The sequence below is a fragment of the Alternaria conjuncta genome (genome assembly GCF_024043145.1).
Source record: "Alternaria conjuncta strain BMP 0040 chromosome Unknown scaffold_1, whole genome shotgun sequence".
Lineage (NCBI taxonomy): Eukaryota > Fungi > Ascomycota > Dothideomycetes > Pleosporales > Pleosporaceae > Alternaria > Alternaria conjuncta.
The window spans coordinates 1,657,337-1,674,610 of record NW_026250090.1 but is presented as its reverse complement, the minus strand read 5'-3'; the positions used below and the strand labels follow the sequence as shown (position 1 = coordinate 1,674,610).

At 52.2% G+C, this 17,274-nt stretch overlaps 7 protein-coding genes across 7 annotated transcripts; 2 read left to right on the top strand and 5 right to left on the bottom strand.

Annotated features, from left to right (window-relative positions):
- Positions 1-1,042: 1,042 nt before the first annotated feature.
- Positions 1,043-2,795, bottom strand: J4E85_000614 (uncharacterized protein; the record flags this gene model as incomplete). The annotated part of the gene is made up of 4 exons (XM_051464904.1): positions 1,043-1,566; positions 1,621-2,162; positions 2,215-2,423; positions 2,478-2,795. 4 exons carry the CDS (start codon positions 2,793-2,795, stop codon positions 1,043-1,045), a joined length of 1,593 nt encoding a protein of 530 aa, XP_051331425.1.
- An 803-nt stretch (positions 2,796-3,598) lies between these two features.
- QA3 (Quinate dehydrogenase) lies at positions 3,599-4,646 on the top strand (the record flags this gene model as incomplete). Its single annotated transcript, XM_051464903.1, has 3 exons — positions 3,599-3,800; positions 3,857-4,152; positions 4,215-4,646. 3 exons carry the CDS (start codon positions 3,599-3,601, stop codon positions 4,644-4,646), a joined length of 930 nt encoding a protein of 309 aa, XP_051331424.1.
- A 94-nt stretch (positions 4,647-4,740) lies between these two features.
- Positions 4,741-5,848, bottom strand: J4E85_000612 (uncharacterized protein; the record flags this gene model as incomplete). Its single annotated transcript, XM_051464902.1, has 3 exons — positions 4,741-4,849; positions 4,905-5,561; positions 5,613-5,848. 3 exons carry the CDS (start codon positions 5,846-5,848, stop codon positions 4,741-4,743), a joined length of 1,002 nt encoding a protein of 333 aa, XP_051331423.1.
- Positions 5,849-6,292: 444 nt separating this feature from the next.
- Positions 6,293-6,757, top strand: J4E85_000611 (uncharacterized protein; the record flags this gene model as incomplete). Its single annotated transcript, XM_051464901.1, has 1 exon — positions 6,293-6,757. The coding sequence occupies one exon, from the start codon at positions 6,293-6,295 to the stop codon at positions 6,755-6,757; it is 465 nt and encodes a 154-aa protein (XP_051331422.1).
- An 87-nt stretch (positions 6,758-6,844) lies between these two features.
- Positions 6,845-8,044, bottom strand: J4E85_000610 (uncharacterized protein; the record flags this gene model as incomplete). Its single annotated transcript, XM_051464900.1, has 3 exons — positions 6,845-7,600; positions 7,651-7,905; positions 7,955-8,044. The coding sequence occupies 3 exons, from the start codon at positions 8,042-8,044 to the stop codon at positions 6,845-6,847; spliced, it is 1,101 nt and encodes a 366-aa protein (XP_051331421.1).
- A 414-nt stretch (positions 8,045-8,458) lies between these two features.
- J4E85_000609 (uncharacterized protein) lies at positions 8,459-10,626 on the bottom strand (the record flags this gene model as incomplete). Its single annotated transcript, XM_051464899.1, has 2 exons — positions 8,459-10,515; positions 10,566-10,626. The coding sequence occupies 2 exons, from the start codon at positions 10,624-10,626 to the stop codon at positions 8,459-8,461; spliced, it is 2,118 nt and encodes a 705-aa protein (XP_051331420.1).
- A 4,012-nt stretch (positions 10,627-14,638) lies between these two features.
- On the bottom strand, positions 14,639-16,118 carry J4E85_000608 (uncharacterized protein; the record flags this gene model as incomplete). Its single annotated transcript, XM_051464898.1, has 3 exons — positions 14,639-15,679; positions 15,734-15,796; positions 15,852-16,118. 3 exons carry the CDS (start codon positions 16,116-16,118, stop codon positions 14,639-14,641), a joined length of 1,371 nt encoding a protein of 456 aa, XP_051331419.1.
- Between the last annotated feature and the right edge of the window lie 1,156 nt (positions 16,119-17,274).

Sequence of the window (17,274 nt, the reverse complement as noted above, 5' to 3'; positions counted from 1 at the left end):
CTATTACTATAACTTTATCTTTATATATAGTACTTCTAAATCTACCTTAGTGCTATATATTATAAAAAGAGGTATATATTTATAAACTCTATTTTTAATAAGCTTTTTAACTCTAGTACTTATATAGAAATACTAACCTAAGGTTAAGTTAGCTTTTAGATTTTAGCCGCGCAGGTTTGTGTTTACAACTTTACCCCTTAGCGCCTAATTCTGCTCACACCCGTGCCCAGGTGCACCGCGCCACTTCGGTCATCGGCTCCCGATCGAAAAATGGGCCGAATCACTCTTGCATCCCCAAGCCAAGGCGCGCTATAGGAAAGCATCTGAGAAGTACTCTTTGACAGTTTCTAAACGTTCTAGTGAACCACACGCTGTAATAATACACAAGTTTGTGTACACCAGCTAGATGTCAATGCTGCATGAGTCTGCAGCACAGCGGGCAGTTTTGGACGCCGGTGGTTTTTGGCAAATATGTGATCGGCTGGTTGACGTATGTACAACCACTCTTTCGACAAGAAAGATCCGACGCCTTCAGTGACCCGGGCGTGCGAAACTGTCCGGCTGTACGACCTTGGAATTTAAGCACCTGCAATAATACATCATCAACGACCAGCGCGAAAGCAGAGTCCGCACCGACCTGACAGCTAAGCTAGAAGCGCTTGCTCTTCTACGCGACCACGTGCTCGGGGTCAAATGCCCGTGGAGAAAGCGTTCATCCTGCCGGTAATGATTAGCGGTTTCGAGCCGACGTAGCCGACACGTGTGAAGGCGTTGTCTCTCACGTCGCGGAAGGCCAAACCGCCCTCTATGCTGTAGGGGCTATGACGTCATTGGGGTCGCTTATTGGACTTGAGGTCCGCGATCAAATCGCCCTGAGCCATATCGAAACTTATACTGATGACCTGAGTGATAAGGTCCTGAGCGGTGCAAGTCACGAAGAATCTAGTCATGAAGGCAGGTATCAAAGAACTCTCATGTGATGCACATTGATCATGATACATTCATTTGCACGCGACTACGAGTGCGTGTTACTACATAACACTCAAGCCATCTCAGTGTGCTCATCTGCCCTTGCCTTCTCATCCCTGATCGTCAAGTTTACTTCCTCATTCTCCTTCATCCTGTCCACAAGGATACCATGTGCCTTGAAAGCGGGCTTGATGGTGAAAAGCTCGTCCATGCGCTCAAGTGGGACTCCCTTTGTCTCGGGGATCAAGAAGAAGACAAAAGGTATAGAGAGCAGCATGAGGCATGCGAAGAACATGTATACTCCATAGCCCATGGAGGCAAACATCTGGGGTGTGAAACGAGAGATGATGAAGTTCCAGAACCAGTTGTTTGCCGCGGCGAATGCCTGACCCAAGGAGCGCGTCTGCTGGCTGTACATCTCGGAGTTGATGACCCATGGAGTACCGTTCCATGAAGGGGTGTAGAAGGCGGTCCAGAGGTAGAAGAAGAAGACGGCGCTGATACCGCCTGAGGAGAGTTCGCCCGAAGCGTTCTTGTTGTTCGTTGGATCAGCGATCTTGATGTAGGCAGCGATGTACCACATGCACAGAGATCCACCTAGTTAAGTAGTTAGTGTATGTTTCGCATCCTGTTGATGGATGAAAAACTTACCAAGAGCACCGAACATGAGGAGCTTAGTGCGACCGAGGCGGTCGATGAGCCAGATGAGCCAGACAAAGGTCAAAACGCACTTGACGACACCGAAGATACCAGTGGTAAGGAAGCCTTCCGTGACGCCAAGACTCTTGAAGACAGTTGGAGAGTAGTAGTTGATTGCGTTGATACCGGATCCGTTCTGCCAGAGGAAAAGCATGCCGCCAAGGAAGATGCGGTATTGCACCTTGCGTTGTTTAAGCGCAAGGAACGGCTTCCAGAATCCAGGTCCGACAGTGATTCTGTCATGTTCGACCTGAGCATCTATGGCATCGAGCTCCTCCATAATATATGTGTGGTCTTGGGGAAGGTTACGAATCCAGCATAGATCCTTCAGTGCTTGTTCGCGCTTTCCCTTGGTGAGGCACCATCGAGGTGATTCCGGCATCCAGAAGGCGCCAAGCAAGAGACAGCCGGCAGGAATGAGTTGCACGGCGAACGGAATGATCCATTGCTTGTGGGAAGGCTCCATCGTCTCTTGAAGACCGTAGTTGATCCAGCTATGAGTGTGTTAGTAAGATTCTCGAACGGAATACAGGTTGCATGACTTACAATCCAACGAGACCTCCCATCTGCCAGCCGAGCTCGTAGATACCGACCAGTCGCCCGCGCACAGCTGGTGGTGATAACTCGGAGATGTAGATAGGAACCATGTTGCTGCATCCACCAACTCCCAGACCTGCTAGTACACGACCACCAATGATCAAACCGAGGCCTCGGTCGCCATTGGCACCCAGCATCATGCCAGCACCCAAAATGAACTGGGTATGTCAGTATTTGCTCCAGTATATCTGTAAAGTACTCGGGTGACTCACAATGAGTACCCAGAGAATGAGCGACTTCCTCCTGCCAATGTAGTGACTGGACGCATACGCTCCAAAAGCTCCGAAGAATGCACCAGCTTGGTACACCGAGACGATGTTGGCCTTCGTCAGATTCAACTCGGCGGGGTCCATCTCCGCAAAACGGAATTCCTCAACGAAGGATGGTAGGGCCAAAGTCGTGCCAATGAAGGCACTGTCGTAGCCAATCATGCATGCTGCCCATGATGCAATACATGCTGCTGTGTAGACTCTCCAGTTGTAGACCGCCTTTGGTGTCGGTCGATCTTCGACGATGGTAAGGAGACCCATGTTGATGTGGTGATCCGAAGTGCCTTGGGGGATCCAAAGTTGATGGACTCAGATGGCACCGATGAAGGTTGCTAGCCAGACAGGTAGGCGTAGCTTGAGCGAGATGAGGAGTACTTCAATGGACGAAGATCGGCCTACACCTATATATCCCGACCGAGAGGAACCCGGCACCGTGCTGTTTTGCGGAGTATGTGGAGAAAACGCCACAAACCCCATGGAGATGAGCTATGAAGGTGTCAGGCAGATGCGCATGTGCTCATTGGCCGTCCAGTTCGCAGAAAGGTTGATGCTGAGCTTGGCCCGGAAGAATCGCTAAGCACCCCCAGGAAGAATTGAACATTGTGCGATTGCGGAGAGGAACCATGCTCTCGCCGACCCCAGACCGTTCCTAGGGACCTGGATTTTCGCGCCGGTCATGCCTAGTTGGGAAGTGAAGGAATTACCCACAGGGTTGGTGATGCTGCAGGGCCCGGAAACGCATTTACACGCGAGGTTTAGTGGCCGGGGCATCTTCGCTGATTGGAACAAGGACGCAGCTGTCAGTCGCACACCGGACCGTCGCATAGCCTGCACGCGCTTGACTCGCGTCTCCTCCACGCGCAAGATGACTTTTTCCGGTCCCCAACGCGTTGAATCTGGGGTATTGGCGCATGCGTTGGACGTAATCATGGAGCGCTCGACTTCTACCCCGAATACCCGCTTTCCGAGGATTCAATATCTGGAAGAGCATCAGGCGTCACCAGAACGGCAAGCCTCCCCAAACTTCATCCTCGTCTCCTAAGCACACGAAATTCATATCCACCATGTCTACCGAAACCAGCATACCAGAAGTCTCGCAAACCGAGCGCCATGGCTACCTCTTTGGTCACCCGATCGCCCATTCAATGTCGCCTTTACTACACAAGACCGTGTACGACAACCTTGGATTGAATTGGGCTCAATATCCTCTGGAGTCAAGAGACATGAGTCTGTTCCTGCAATTGATCAAGCATCCTCAATTCTACGGTATGCGCAACACGACGAAACAGCAACTTGAGTAGCCATGACTGACAATAGTGTAGGCGCCTCGGTCACGATGCCCCACAAGGTCGCCATACTTAAACACCTCGACGGCCTCACAGAAGAGGGAAGAGACGTAGGCGCAGTCAACACACTCTTCATCCAACAAGACGCTTCGGGAAACCGGCTGTACATGGGCACCAATACCGATGTCATAGGGATAAGAGATGCTTTCGCATACAACGTGGATCCAACGAAGTTTGAGAATAGACCTGCGTTAGTGATCGGCGGGGGCGGCGCAGCGAGAAGCGCCGTGTATGCGCTGAGGAAGTGGATGAAGGCCAGTGCCATATATCTTGTGAGTGACCAGACAAACGCATTGCTGAAAGGTGGAAGTTGGTGCTGACAATACCACTCTAGGTCAACAGAGATCCCACAGAAGTCGCAGCCGTGATCGAAGAGTGCACAGCCCGCGGCTACGGCGACTCCCTCGTCCACGTCTCCTCCGTCTCACAAGCACAAAGCCTCGAAGGTGTCGGTGCGATCGTAGCCTGCGTACCGAACTTCACGCCCGTCACACCTGCCGAAATCGAGGCGCGACAAGTCCTCGAATGCTTCCTCGCGAAGTCGCATAAGGGAGCTTTGTTAGAGATGTGCTACCACCCCACGACATGGACGGAGATTGCGGAGGTAGGAAAACAAAACGATTGGCAGATCGTGCTAGGGACAGAGGCACTGATATATCAGGGTCTGGAACAAGACCGGTATTGGACGGGGAAGGCAGTGGCGGATTTGCCGGTGGTGCAGGTGCAGGAGGCGATCGCCAGGAAGTTGAACGAAGCAAGGCTGTAGATGTTAATGGAATTGGACATACAAACATGACATGCAAGGCGCGAGTGAATATGCAAGTCGTGAGTCAACTTGGAAAAGGTAGAATTGCAAGTCGCTAAGCTCCGGGCCGCGAGTAGTCTAGATTGCGTACTCGCCGCCATACCTCGCGGACTGTCCTCTCTTGACTCTGTCGACCTGTCTCCGTGGGTGATGGTCCCGCAGGTCTGTAACGAAACATTAGCATACGCCTCGCTCTGGTTTGCTGCAATACCGACTTACCTGATAGCCAAATATAACCGGCTTCCCAACCTCACTTCCTCTATAGGCGCGCCAGCCCAGTCCTCTGGTGGATTTGCTGTGGTCACTAAACCTCCAGCTTCTTGTAATATAGCAATGCCAGCCGCGACATCCCATTCCCAACAGCCTCCTTCCCACCAAATGTCAAACGAACCCATCGCAACATATGCCAGATCGAGTGTCGCACTCCCTAAACTTCTCACACCATGTACCATTCCTCCTCTTCCCTGCCTTCCCCCAATCTCAGCTGCCATGTTAACAAAACTCTCAATCTTGCGATGCATATTGCCATCCGGCGTATCCCGTCTATCTTTGCCCCATTCACAAGAAAAGACACACCCGCTAGGCGCTTTCTCTGGCATAGGTGGTATGGGATTGCGGACCAGTGGGAGACGTTGGGTTTCGTTGAAGAAGGCGCCGCGACCGGCGCAGGAAGAGAAGAATTGGTTCGTGAACGGCGCGTATATGACGCCAATGAGCGGTTTGGACTTGTAGATGAAGGCGATGCTGACGCAGAACATGGGGAAGAGGTGGATGTAGTTTACGGTTCCGTCGAGCGGGTCGACACACCACGTTGGGGAGTTGTCGATGAGGTAGTCGCGTGATGAGCCTTTGCTGTAGGATTCTTCGCCGACGAACCTACTGCATGTTAACGTGCGCAGCTATGGAGGTTTAAAGTCAAGGACATACTTGTGCTGAGGGTACTTGTCAGCTATCGCCTTCTTGATAAACGCTTCAACATCTTCATCCGTCTCGGTAACCAGATCAACAGCATTCTCCTTCTGAACATGTTCATCCTGTCCTGTCGCATTCCCATCCTCTATCCGCAGTTGCGCAGCATCCATGAGCATCTTGCCCGCCTGCCGTCCCAGCTGCACGGCAAACGCATAGATCTCATCTAGCTCTTCTCTTGATATTTCCATCATGTTGATCGCGGGTATTGTGTACATGTCAGGTAGATGTTTGGCTAAGAAGAAACGCCATAGCGACCGACACGCGCCAGAACGACTCGCGTCTCAAAACCTCCGTCTGGAACCGTACCGGCTAGAAGCGGAAAGCGACCTGATAGCTGTATGTAGGGAAGTGGGACGTCATGCTCGCAACTGAGGGCAAGAAAGCCGATCGTTAGGGGTGGGGGTAAGGACTTTTCCCCTTCCCTACGTTCCGACAGCCATCGGAACCTCGGAATGAAACATGTCAAGGTGGGCCTACCCACGCGACGCGACGGACACACTACCTTGAGCATTTCGTCGCGGCCATATCCTCCTGATATCACCACGTCCCTACAAAATCCGTGACCAGGTTCATCAAGCCTCTTCGTGCCAACAATACACGTTCGTGGAACATATCTCCCACCCAAACAGCTCAAAATGCCCAAATCCATCCTCCTAATAAACGGCCCCAACCTCAACCTCCTCGGCACGCGCGAACCCACAATCTACGGCTCCACATCCCTCTCCGACGTAATCACCTCCGCACACAAACAATGCACCGCGCAATCCATAAACTTCGCTCACATCCAATCGAACCACGAAGGCGTCCTTGTCGATCGCATACATGAGGCACGCGGCAACGTCGACTTCATCGTCATAAATCCAGGCGCTTTCACACATACGAGCGTAGCATTGCGAGATGCGTTGGCTGGTGTCGAGATACCGTTTGTTGAGATACATATTAGTAATGTGCATAGGAGGGAGGCGTTTAGACATCATAGTTATCTGAGTGATAAGGCCGAGGCGGTTATCTGTGGGTTGGGTGTTTTTGGATATGAGGCTGCTATTGAGTTTGCGGTGAGGTACCTTCGGGAGAAGGATGAGAAGCAAGCAAAGCTGTAGATAATCGCATATGGAAGACTGTTGCGGTGCAATAATGGTTGATTATTAATGTTAGGTAGTCTCAGATCGAGTGTCTGGCCTACCAGCTCAATCGTGTGTTCTAGTAAAGCCCTTCTTGATATCCTGTCGCGCCTCGAGGTACGTTTGCAAAGCTGTTATAGCTGGCAACAGAAGCATGACCACGCTCAAAGTCTGGCCAAACCCCCAGACATTCTCCTCGTCATCTTGCAGTCCGCAAAACTTATCCGGATCCTCTGGCCTTGCAAACTTCTGCGTGAGCACCAAGATGGCGGACAGTATGGCGAGTAGAATCTGAACAACAAACGTGATTGCTGGGTTGAGGAAGAGGTAGTATATGCATTGAAGGCCGAGCCGCGCTGGGGAAAGCGCTCGAAGCGAGAAGCCTTTCTGCTTCTGTGTCGGGTCTGTAAACCGACGTACAAGAGCCTGTAATGACCTTTCCGAGGATGACGATGACGGCGATTCCAGTCCTCTTCCTTCTGGGTCGTACAGAATGCACACTAATGCTGTTGAGAAGCCGACGAGAATGAGGAATAGAGGGACGAGGAATGAAAGCCTCTGTACACGACTTCGTACCAGGGATGTGCCATCGTCGCCTTCGACGAGGAGCGGCGGCATGGCGATCGCGGCGATCATGGAAGTAAGTAGGAAAACAGCAAAGAATACGACGAGTGTGAGGCGGATCTTCGCAATGAGCTTGTACTTGCGGAAGTATTTACGGAGCGTTATCAGAGCGGCGAGGTGAGAGGAGGAGGATAGCGCACACACGTAGAGGATAAGAACGAAGTGGGAACCTTGCACTCGAAAAGAGCCTTGAGCCACCTGATTGTGTGCTGTCAGCATGGGACATCTCGATAGCAAACCGAGCGTACTTTGATCCATCCGCTCAGAAGTACAGCATAGCCCGTGATGAGTTGTTGATCACCGAACCCGATGATGAGTGGGTCAAGAAATGGACGCCACGCGTAGTGCCTCTTCCACTCGTTCTCCAAGAAGCGCTCACGAATGTATGTGAGCGGTGCTCGGGGCGTGAAGTGACCTTTCGTATCGAACGCTTGATCGAGAAGCATAGCGAGGATGGACGCGAACGTGGTCATGAAGCTTGCAATGACAAAAGACAAGACGACCTGCAGTATTGTCAGCTTGAGGCTAGAAAGGATGATGTGGAGTACTTACACCGACGCCAGCAATGTCTGGCTCTGCTCCATTGGCACAATCTCCATCCCAGGTCGCAATACTATCGAATGTGACCCATGGAGGTGCCATGCACTAACCGGAAGTTTACAGCTGGACTGGCAGTGATCTGAGAGCTGCGACCGCAATGGTACAAGGTTGTGTGAATTGCCCAAACAGGGCATTGCGAGACCCCTCGAAAAATGCTAGTGATAGATGTATGCGAAGATGGGAGGGCGTTAGGTAGGTGAGGAGAAAGCGTTGAGAGTGTGAGAGAGGCGCCGATGTGGTCGAGGTGAACCGGGGCCACTAGTTTGCCGGCTTCGCGTGTCATCCCGAAGCAAGCATAGGTAGTAGGGAAGGAAGGAGCTATCACCGAAGCTCGCGTTGAACGCAACCTGAGACACCCTGGGACAACAAAAACTCCACGTATCGAGCGCAGATCCTGCATAGGATGGCTAGTATAGGCCGTTCGCTGGGTATCACATTCTATTTATAGAACCTACTTCACTTTTGTTTACTTTTCGCCTTTACACGGGCAGCCAGCTTCTTGATGTCATCCTCCCCATCTGCAGCATCTTGCTTAGATTTCTTCGTCTCTCGTTGATGATCTGGCTCGTCCTCCGTGCCTTGCTTTCGCTTCTTGCGGCCCTCTTCTAGCAGCGCCTTCATAGCAGACGTCTCCTTGAACCTTGGGTTTGTGGGATCGATGGCAAACTCATGGCTCTGGTATAGCTTGGCGAAACGGGGATCGGTGGTATCAATCTGGAAGTTGTCCTCTACGATGGGAGCGTTCTTCTTCGCTTTCTTGCCCTTCTTCTTAGCCTTCTCCGACTTGACGATCTCGTTCATGTCGAAGTGGCGCAGCTTTGAATCGTCTTCATCTGCCATAAGTAGTTCCAGGTTCGCTCGCTCAGCTGCCGATGCCTGGTCCTTTTCCTCTTGCTCCGCCTTCTTCTTGGCCTTCTCAGACTTCTTCGACTTGGGCTTGGAGGCTTTCGCAGCTTCTTCAGGATCAGAAGCAAAGAAAGGATCGTTGAACGGATCATCATCGTCCGCAGCCGCTGGCGCATCAGCCTCCTGCTCGACTGGTGCGTCGGGATCGCGTCCAGCCTTCTTGGCTTCCCACCTCTCTTTACGTTTCGCCTTCCTTTCTTTCTCCTTTCGAACGTACCTCTCCATCGTAGTCTCTTGCAGTGGGATGTCATTTTCGAACACGTCACCGTTGCCAGCTCCGCTAGAAAGGCCTCCCGTGAAGGTGATCTGCATCTCGCTGTCCGGCTTTGGGAAGTCGCGATCCCGTTTCGCAGACGCCTTCTTCTTCGTTCTCGAAGACTTGCCGGGTGCCTCCAGTCCTAGGGCTGCTCTGAGACTTGCGGCTTTGTCCATCTTAGCTGCTTCTTCTTCATCCTCGGACGACGACTGGTCAGAGCCCAAGTACGCTTGCAGCTCGTTCTCGTCAATCTCCTTGCGCGAGAAAGCACGCTTTTGTACCTCCTTCCGTGTCGCATCATCGGCATCCCAGGTCAGCTTGACCTTTGAGTGTGTGAGCGCATCCGTGGAGAACTCATTAGGTTTGTAACCGTCCGGCAGCCTTGCGCATTCGTCGTGGGGATCTTGATCGAAGGTTGTGCCGTCGGGAACGAATCGCAGGTCGAAGAAGTTGGCGCTCGTCAGGTACTCGCGGCCATCGAGGTTGTCGTAGATGGATTTTGCGACGTTCGCAGAAGAGCATGTGATGACGGCATAGTAGTAGCGTAACCGGTCAAGTTGGTAGGCTCGCAACTTGGTGGAGTCGAACTCTTCGCCTGTCTCATCTCCTTGTAGATCTTCCCCGTTTTGTTCCTCGTCGTCCACCTCAGAAGCGTCGGAGTCGTCGTCGAGCGCACTAATGTTGTTCTTGTCCTTGTTGGAGGTTGAAGCGAAGATCTCACGAGGCGGTCCTTCGATTTCTTCCCGTTGTAGGCGCTCCATACCAAACTCGCTAGGGTATATGACGACGTTGAGAATGCGTCCATCAGCCGGGACGAAGGAGTTTGCTACGGCCATGATGTCGGTGGCCCGTATGTTATCCCAGTCCATGTTCACGGCAGCCAGACGTGCCGAGATGTCGCCCGTCGGGACTTCGTTGTCGTCACCGGCAAGCTCGGTCTGCTCCTCCAGCTCAGCCTCATCCTCTTCGTCGCTCGAGCTTTCGTCCGATGAAGACTCTAGTCCACCGTCTCGGATAGGGTCGAAGCCTTGCTGCTCCACCCTCTGCATCTCCTTCTTGACCGCCTTATCTCGCTTCTTGTCGGCCGGGCGTACTAGCTCGGGCTCGTCTTCGGCTTCATCTTCGTCTTCGTCGTCTTTGTCGTCGCTATCGGCGTCGTATAACCGGTCAATGGCCTTTTTGCCAGCCTTCTTGTCCACCTTGCGGCCGTATTTGTCGACCGTGGCCTTGTTGTAGAAGTCGGGGTCGCTTTTTAATCGCGAGAATCGCGGGTCAAGCTTGGTCTTGGTGTGCTTCTTCGATGGGAGTCTGAATTTGGGGTCGGTTTCGAAATTTGCGAATCGCGAGTCGTCTAGATAGGTTTTAGCACATCGCTCAGCCGTCGCGTGAGTAGCCACTTACCCTTAGGCGCGCTGACCTTTGCGCCCTTTACAGGTATCGTCTGTCGCTTGGGGAGAGGCATGGTGGGATGCGCGTGTTGGTGTAAGCGGTGGGCAGGCGCGCGGCGCGGAATTGCAGCTGTGGAACTCGAACTTTTTCTGCCGGGCGGTGGCAGATCGGCGGCGAAGAGCGTGCATTGGATACCGCCGCGGAGGTCATCGCACGCACGGGCAGGGATTCGGCAGCCCGATCTGGGGAAGCTTTAGCTGCGTCACCCTCGAGAGGGGAAATACATCACACGACTGTTCCGGAAGACTCTCCGCTGTCTCAACAACTTCTCCGCCTTCTGAGGAAAGCTGACATTGTACATCCATTTCAACATTCACATCTAGCTGAACATATCCCAGATACACCACCATGTCTCAACTCTCCAGGTTTCTCACGTAAGTTGACCGCTGATTGAGAGCTGTCTAGCTTCAGCTTGTGCCTAGCGAGCTAGCTGATGCTGACCTTAGCTTGCAGTCCTCGCAACATGACTTTGTTCACTCTGGCTTCGCTCGGCAGCGGCTACTTTGTTGTCAAGTCAAAGACACTCGCCGACAGGCAGAGAGCCCGAGTTGATGGAGACTACACCGTCACCGTCGATAGGTCAGGTACGATCTGCCAATTGCATTGAAATACTGCCCGGAACCCCACGATTACAAACGTACATTGCGCTGACTGTAGACTATAGGTGGCGGCATCTGAGCACATTAGAAAGGACCATCAAAAGAAGCGATGCAGCTTCTTCCTTTGCACAGACGGCGTTCATTACATTTGCAGCGTTTCAAGCTTGGCGTCCTTCTTTACCACGTCGAATACCAACAAAGGACATAATGCGCCTAGATACGACACTCATTCCAACGCTTATGGATTATCAACAAAGCGAAAATAACAACAATGTCCTACCATTTTCTGTTCGACAAGTTGTATACTATCGCAGTGCTTCCATTATGTCCCCGCCTTTTATACGACTACTGCTATGCTTTTTCCGGGTGCGCGACTCTAACAATGGCATGCGATGCAAAGAACAGGCTTGAAATACTCCGAAATAAGATCCTATGCGCCGAACATTCGTTTCAAGTTCTCTCGTACCCGTGTCGGGCGACCCGCATCCGTTGGTCATTACGATTGGCCCACCTACCCGATGCTAAATATAACCCACTCAGCCTCAATCGAGAATACCCTAAACACGACAACAGAGATGAAAATAGTATGACGTCCTCTCGTACTTTCGGAGCGCCAAAGATCCGCCACTGAGCATATCCACCTTCGATCTGTCAAATGTTAACCGCTCCCTTGTTGGGCCCACTGCTGGCTCAGCCTTTGCGGAAGTTGTTGTCAGCCGTCTTTCAAATCCAGCCAATGAGACCACACTCCATCAGCATCGGTCATGGGAATCCTCGAATACGGGATCAGCAGAGCCGTTCAGGCTTGTGTCACCGCTGTTGCTTATAGAAAGACTTTCCATCCGTGCGCCAAAATGGTGGAGCTGCGAATAGATATCGTCGACCCTTCCACCTGACAAAAGTCTTACTCAACTACTCCATAGTTCTCTTTGTGCAGCTTCGTACACCTGCTGACGGCCATCTGCCCTCACATCTACTCGTGCGACCACATATCGATGCCCTGTTGTTACCTTCACCGCTCTTGATTCGAACGCGCAACACAACTATCAACATGGGTTATCATGATGTCGCTGGTCATGAAAGACGAAAGCCCAGGCAAAAGAACGAGATGCAAGCACCATGTCAATCAAATATGTTGGCGGCAGCAAGTCATGTCCGTCGACTATTCGAAAGCAAGAAGTTCACTTATGCTGTCATGGGTGAGCTTGCTTTACTTTGCTTAGGACATAGGTGTGAGGTACGGAATATTTTCATTGCGTACGACGACAAAGACTGCAATCGGATCAAGAAGAAACTAGATGGGGATCGGCGGTAGGTGATATTTACCCCCCTCAGAGATGACATGCTGACACCGACAGTATACAACTGCCAGAGGGCCTAAGTCCTTTGTCTCCCTCCAAGATACTAGTACAAACCGGACCTAGCTTCTTAGATACCGGATGTACAAATCCAGCGATAATAGAAGTGACTCTAGTACCATCTGGTCAGTCAAACCTGAGCCCGTTGTGGCATCCTGCTAATCGTGCGCAGGCTCATGTGAGACACCGCCCAGCGGGAACATTGCGAATAACCTCGTACTATTGAGTCTCCGAGCCGATGGGGTGTTGAAGACATTTTACGCGTTGAACATGCTATATCTCGTCAGAACACTGCTCCACTTCTGTCAAATTCGCAGTCTAACTTGGGAACCACGGGAGGGAATTTTATTCCTATGCCAACTCTACAGGAGCCAAGTAGAGGCGATCCGCTGTCACTTACAACCGAAAATCGTTGAAGAGAACTTCTTGCGTACAGCTTTCCTCAACAAGCTTCCCGTTCAAGAGCAACGCAAATGCTACCAAACATTGCTGGCGCAGGAGCCTCCATCACTCAAGACGTTAGCCCCTTCGCAACCGGACGTAATCCACCCTCGATCGCATTCCGCTTCTGGAGTTACAACGTCTCAGGGAATTGCGCGCGCCTCATTACCAGACTTTCTATGTCCACCGCAATCACAGAACGTCAAGTCAACACACATGCGTACGGGACAGACAAACCCAACCCTTGTACAACCTACGCAGACATCTCCACAAACGACGTTTCCGTCAAAAGCTTCAACATCCAGATACCGTGTCGTCAGTGCTCCAAATAGCAGACGCACCAGTCCTACAGACGCTCGGGATGCAGCCAACCCACAGGCTCAGGCATCAAGTAATAAGCAGCTCAAGCTACAGATACCTACATATTCCCAGCACCAACGCGCGTTCTCTCATTCGGTCACAAATATCGATCCAGTCGCGATGCATCAATTAGGACAGCAGCACTTGAAATCGCGACCTGTCTCTACAGGTACCCGCATAGCCCAGCCTCCAGCAAAACATGCGCCCATGGTCACAAATCCTCCGATGCCCGGTACTAGTTCTATACATCAGATTCCGCGCAAGACCCCTCCACAAAACTCAAGTGCCCCCGCGCCAGAGCAACGGTCGAGTAGACTTCACGTAGTCAATCCTGATGGCGAAGCACCAGCATGCGACAAGTCGCAAGGAGAGACGTCAAAGCTGCATCTTGTGGGATCCGAAGGGTTATATCAATCACCGCCTACTTCAAGCAAGCCGTCAACAGCCATCAACAAAACTCATACGGCATCGAATACTTCACTTCCAGCCCTCGAAGTCGACGGAACACCCCCACCCAACGACATCCTTGCGGAGCTCTCAGCAAACATCGATGCCGCGCTTCAAGTCAGCAATCACCCATGCACCTCTCCTCCACCGGCGACGATACAACCACAGGAGATGAACAGGCCGTTGGTGCCGCGCGCACACTCTGCTCCGTTCACTACATTACCAGCAAGTCTTTCAATCGGCAACCCATCTCATCGCCACTCCACCACACCACAGACTTCTGTCCCAGCAGGTTCCATAACGCGTACGAATGCATTGAGATACTCACAACAACAACCTTCAGCACCCAGTCTTGCGTCAATCATCAGCGACGGACTTGCATCGCCGACCCTCACACCAGCACCGCTTTCATTCTACAAAGCATATCAGCCATCCTCTGCGCCTGCATCACCACCGAATTTGGACATGTCACCGCTGGATAGCGCGTGTGCTGAATACAATTCTCAGTTCATGAATTTCGGGCAGGTGAAGGATGTAGATGGCATGGGACATTACTTTGCTACGCAAAACCAAACTGGCTCGCATGCTGTGAGCAAGAGTTTCGACTCGAGCCAGCTGGCCATGGAGTATCGGGCGGCATTGCCGGAATTTGAGGATGGGTATGGAGGCAGATAGAAGAGCGATTGATAGCATCGTTGTAACATTCATGATTATTCCCCGGCACGACTGTCCAGTGATACCACAGAGGGGGGTATATGCCATTTCAAACAACATTCACCATTACATTTCTCCGCCTCCATGCATACGACGAGAACCGTATTTACAATGGTACATCCTCCATCATCTGCATAGCGCCTTCCCTTCCCACTGTAATAATAACATCACCCAGCGTCTTCGTCGAGAAGCCCGCTTCTGAGTAACGGAAGTAGTAGTCCCATTTCCTCTTGAAAATCTCCGCACCTTCATTATCCATTCCTTCCTTAGCCTTCTCCTTGATAAGCTGCGGCTTGATCTTGCTCTCCCAGTTGTCCAAGAACTCTTCTCGCCATAACCGCAGCGCTTTCGCGTAGTGAGGCCCAATGTTTTCTATGCTGTCGACGACGAGCGAGCCACCTGAAGCGGTTTGTATGCTAGCGACGAGTTCGGAAACGGCGGGCAGATGGCCACCGGGGAAAATGTATCGGCGGATGAAATCGTCGGATTTGGCGTAGGCTTCGTAGCGCGCATCGGGCATCGTTATGCATTGGAAGCATGCTACACCGCCCTCCTTCTTGAGAAGCTTGTCTATGCACTTGAAGTAAGTGACCAGATATTCCTTGCCCACAGCTTCCAGCATCTCAATTGAGACGGCCTTATCGAACGGTCCTGTTTCCGGCACCTCCAGACTGCGGTAATCGCATAGAAGCACTGTGATCTTGTCTGACATGCCAGCTTCTCGTATTCGCTCTTCTGCCAGCTCTTTCTGCTCAATCGAGAGGGTGAGAGATGTGACCCTGCAGCCTGTCCGTTGTACAGCACGCATGGCGAAGCTGCCCCACCCTGTGCCGATCTCCAAAACGTGATCTGTCCCCTTCATGTGTGTGTTATCGATGAAGCGATCGAGCTTTCGCATTTGCGCGTCGTAGAGGCTTTCGCTTGCGGATTTCGGGTTCGATTTCGATAGCCATATCGGGCACGAGTAGGTCATGTCTTGGGAGAGGAAGGCGGCGAACATTTCGTTGGAAATGTCGTAATGTGCGGAGATATTGAGGCGCGCGTTTTTGAGGTTGTTACTGCCTCGAACCAAGCCGGCGAGGCCCGAGGAAATGGCGGAGGTGAAAGTTGAGCCATTGGATAGGTAATTACGGTTCAGGATGAAGAGCTATGAATGTAAGCTGAATGTGTGTCACCGAGCTCAGTCCATGCAGCAGCTTACCTCGAAGAATTTCGTCAGGTCTGGAGTTGTGAATTCTCCCAGCATGTAGCTTTCTGCGAAACCCTGGCACCTATCAGCGCGAGCTCTTTCGGATGGTTATGAGTGTTTTGGGGCGCACCATGTCTGCAAACAGTGCCAATCGCACCCAGAACTTCTCGTCGAGCACGTTGAGGAAAGCGATTGGGAGTCCTTCTTTATCAGATCCAAACGCCGCAGTAGCCTTGCTCGAGCCGCCCTCAAACAACACCAGCTTGCCATGCTTTAGGTTCTGAAATTGCGAAAGAGTGCCGTTTTTGCATAGTTTCACCAATGGTCCCCAGGCCTGCGATGTGACTGGACTAAGTAGTGAAGACACAGCTCCCGTCACAGAGCTTATGATCGCCATAATTCAAGATATGTGCGATTCGCGTAGGCCTTGAAGGTTCAATTGGAGGGTCCTCGAGCGCAAAGTAGGCGTACTGGACAATTCTCAGTCGAGAGAAGCGTGGCTTCAACGCGATTCGCAGGATGAGGGTGTCTCAAACGGACTGAGCTTGGTCACACGATGGGAAGCTGCAGGGTGGGCTGGCGGTGGAGGGGAATTAGTGCGTCAATCGTCCAAAAGCAATGCGACAATGGTATCGTGAACGCGCCTGGAAGCAAAACTGAGAAGAAAGTCGAGTAACGGTAGCTGTTCGGCTAGTACACGGCGCCAGAGTGCATTTGAGAGTCCAGGTAGCTCGCCGTCATATCGCCGGAACGGCCGAAAGCCGACACGGTGCGTCCGGTTGCGCCGTTTCGAAGCCATGCGTGTTGCATTCTGTCTGAGGTGCAGTATCGGGCGAGGAAACCTTGCCAATTCGAGTGATCTATGACGCCGTCGATCCGCCTAAAAATCGCGAACGGCGTAAGATCAATGTAATCCTTACATGCTCGCGGAGTTCGAGGCCATCCGAATGGCGGCCGGTGCAATACGCCGTCGTATTCATATCCGTTCCTGGCATCTGGCTGCTAGTACGTGTGCTCAGGTAATGGTGGAATAGAACGTTGGTAGGTGAAGTACAGCCGCGGTGCAGGGTCCATAGAAATGTTCCGCCGGCATGCGTGAGAGGGGCAAGTTATGCAGGGGCACAACTCATCACGCGTCTCAGCCTTGCAATCGCAGGTCTACTTCGAGTCAAGGCGGCCAGCGATAACAGATAGTATGTATATTCTGGAGCTCTCCATGAGCGCTGCGGGCCTTAGAAGTCTGTATGGTAGGTAGCATCTGACCGATCGGTGAATCTACAGCCACGGCGGCCGCGGGCTCCGGGCTGCACTAGAGGGGACCTGGAAGGCGTGAACTTGGCGATGGGCAGACTGTGGTGATGACCGAAATTGAGTAAAGGAGGGAGGATGGATGGGGAGCTCATTATATCAAGCCAAGACCATGTGCTTCTGCGGTTCCGTCGTCATTGTGAGCTCGTGAGCACCCCGTTCAGAGATGGTCCGTGCTCCGCGGAGACACGCTACTGCGCGTCGACGCGTGCTCCGTAAACCACCTTTCACATGCTGCGCTCCGG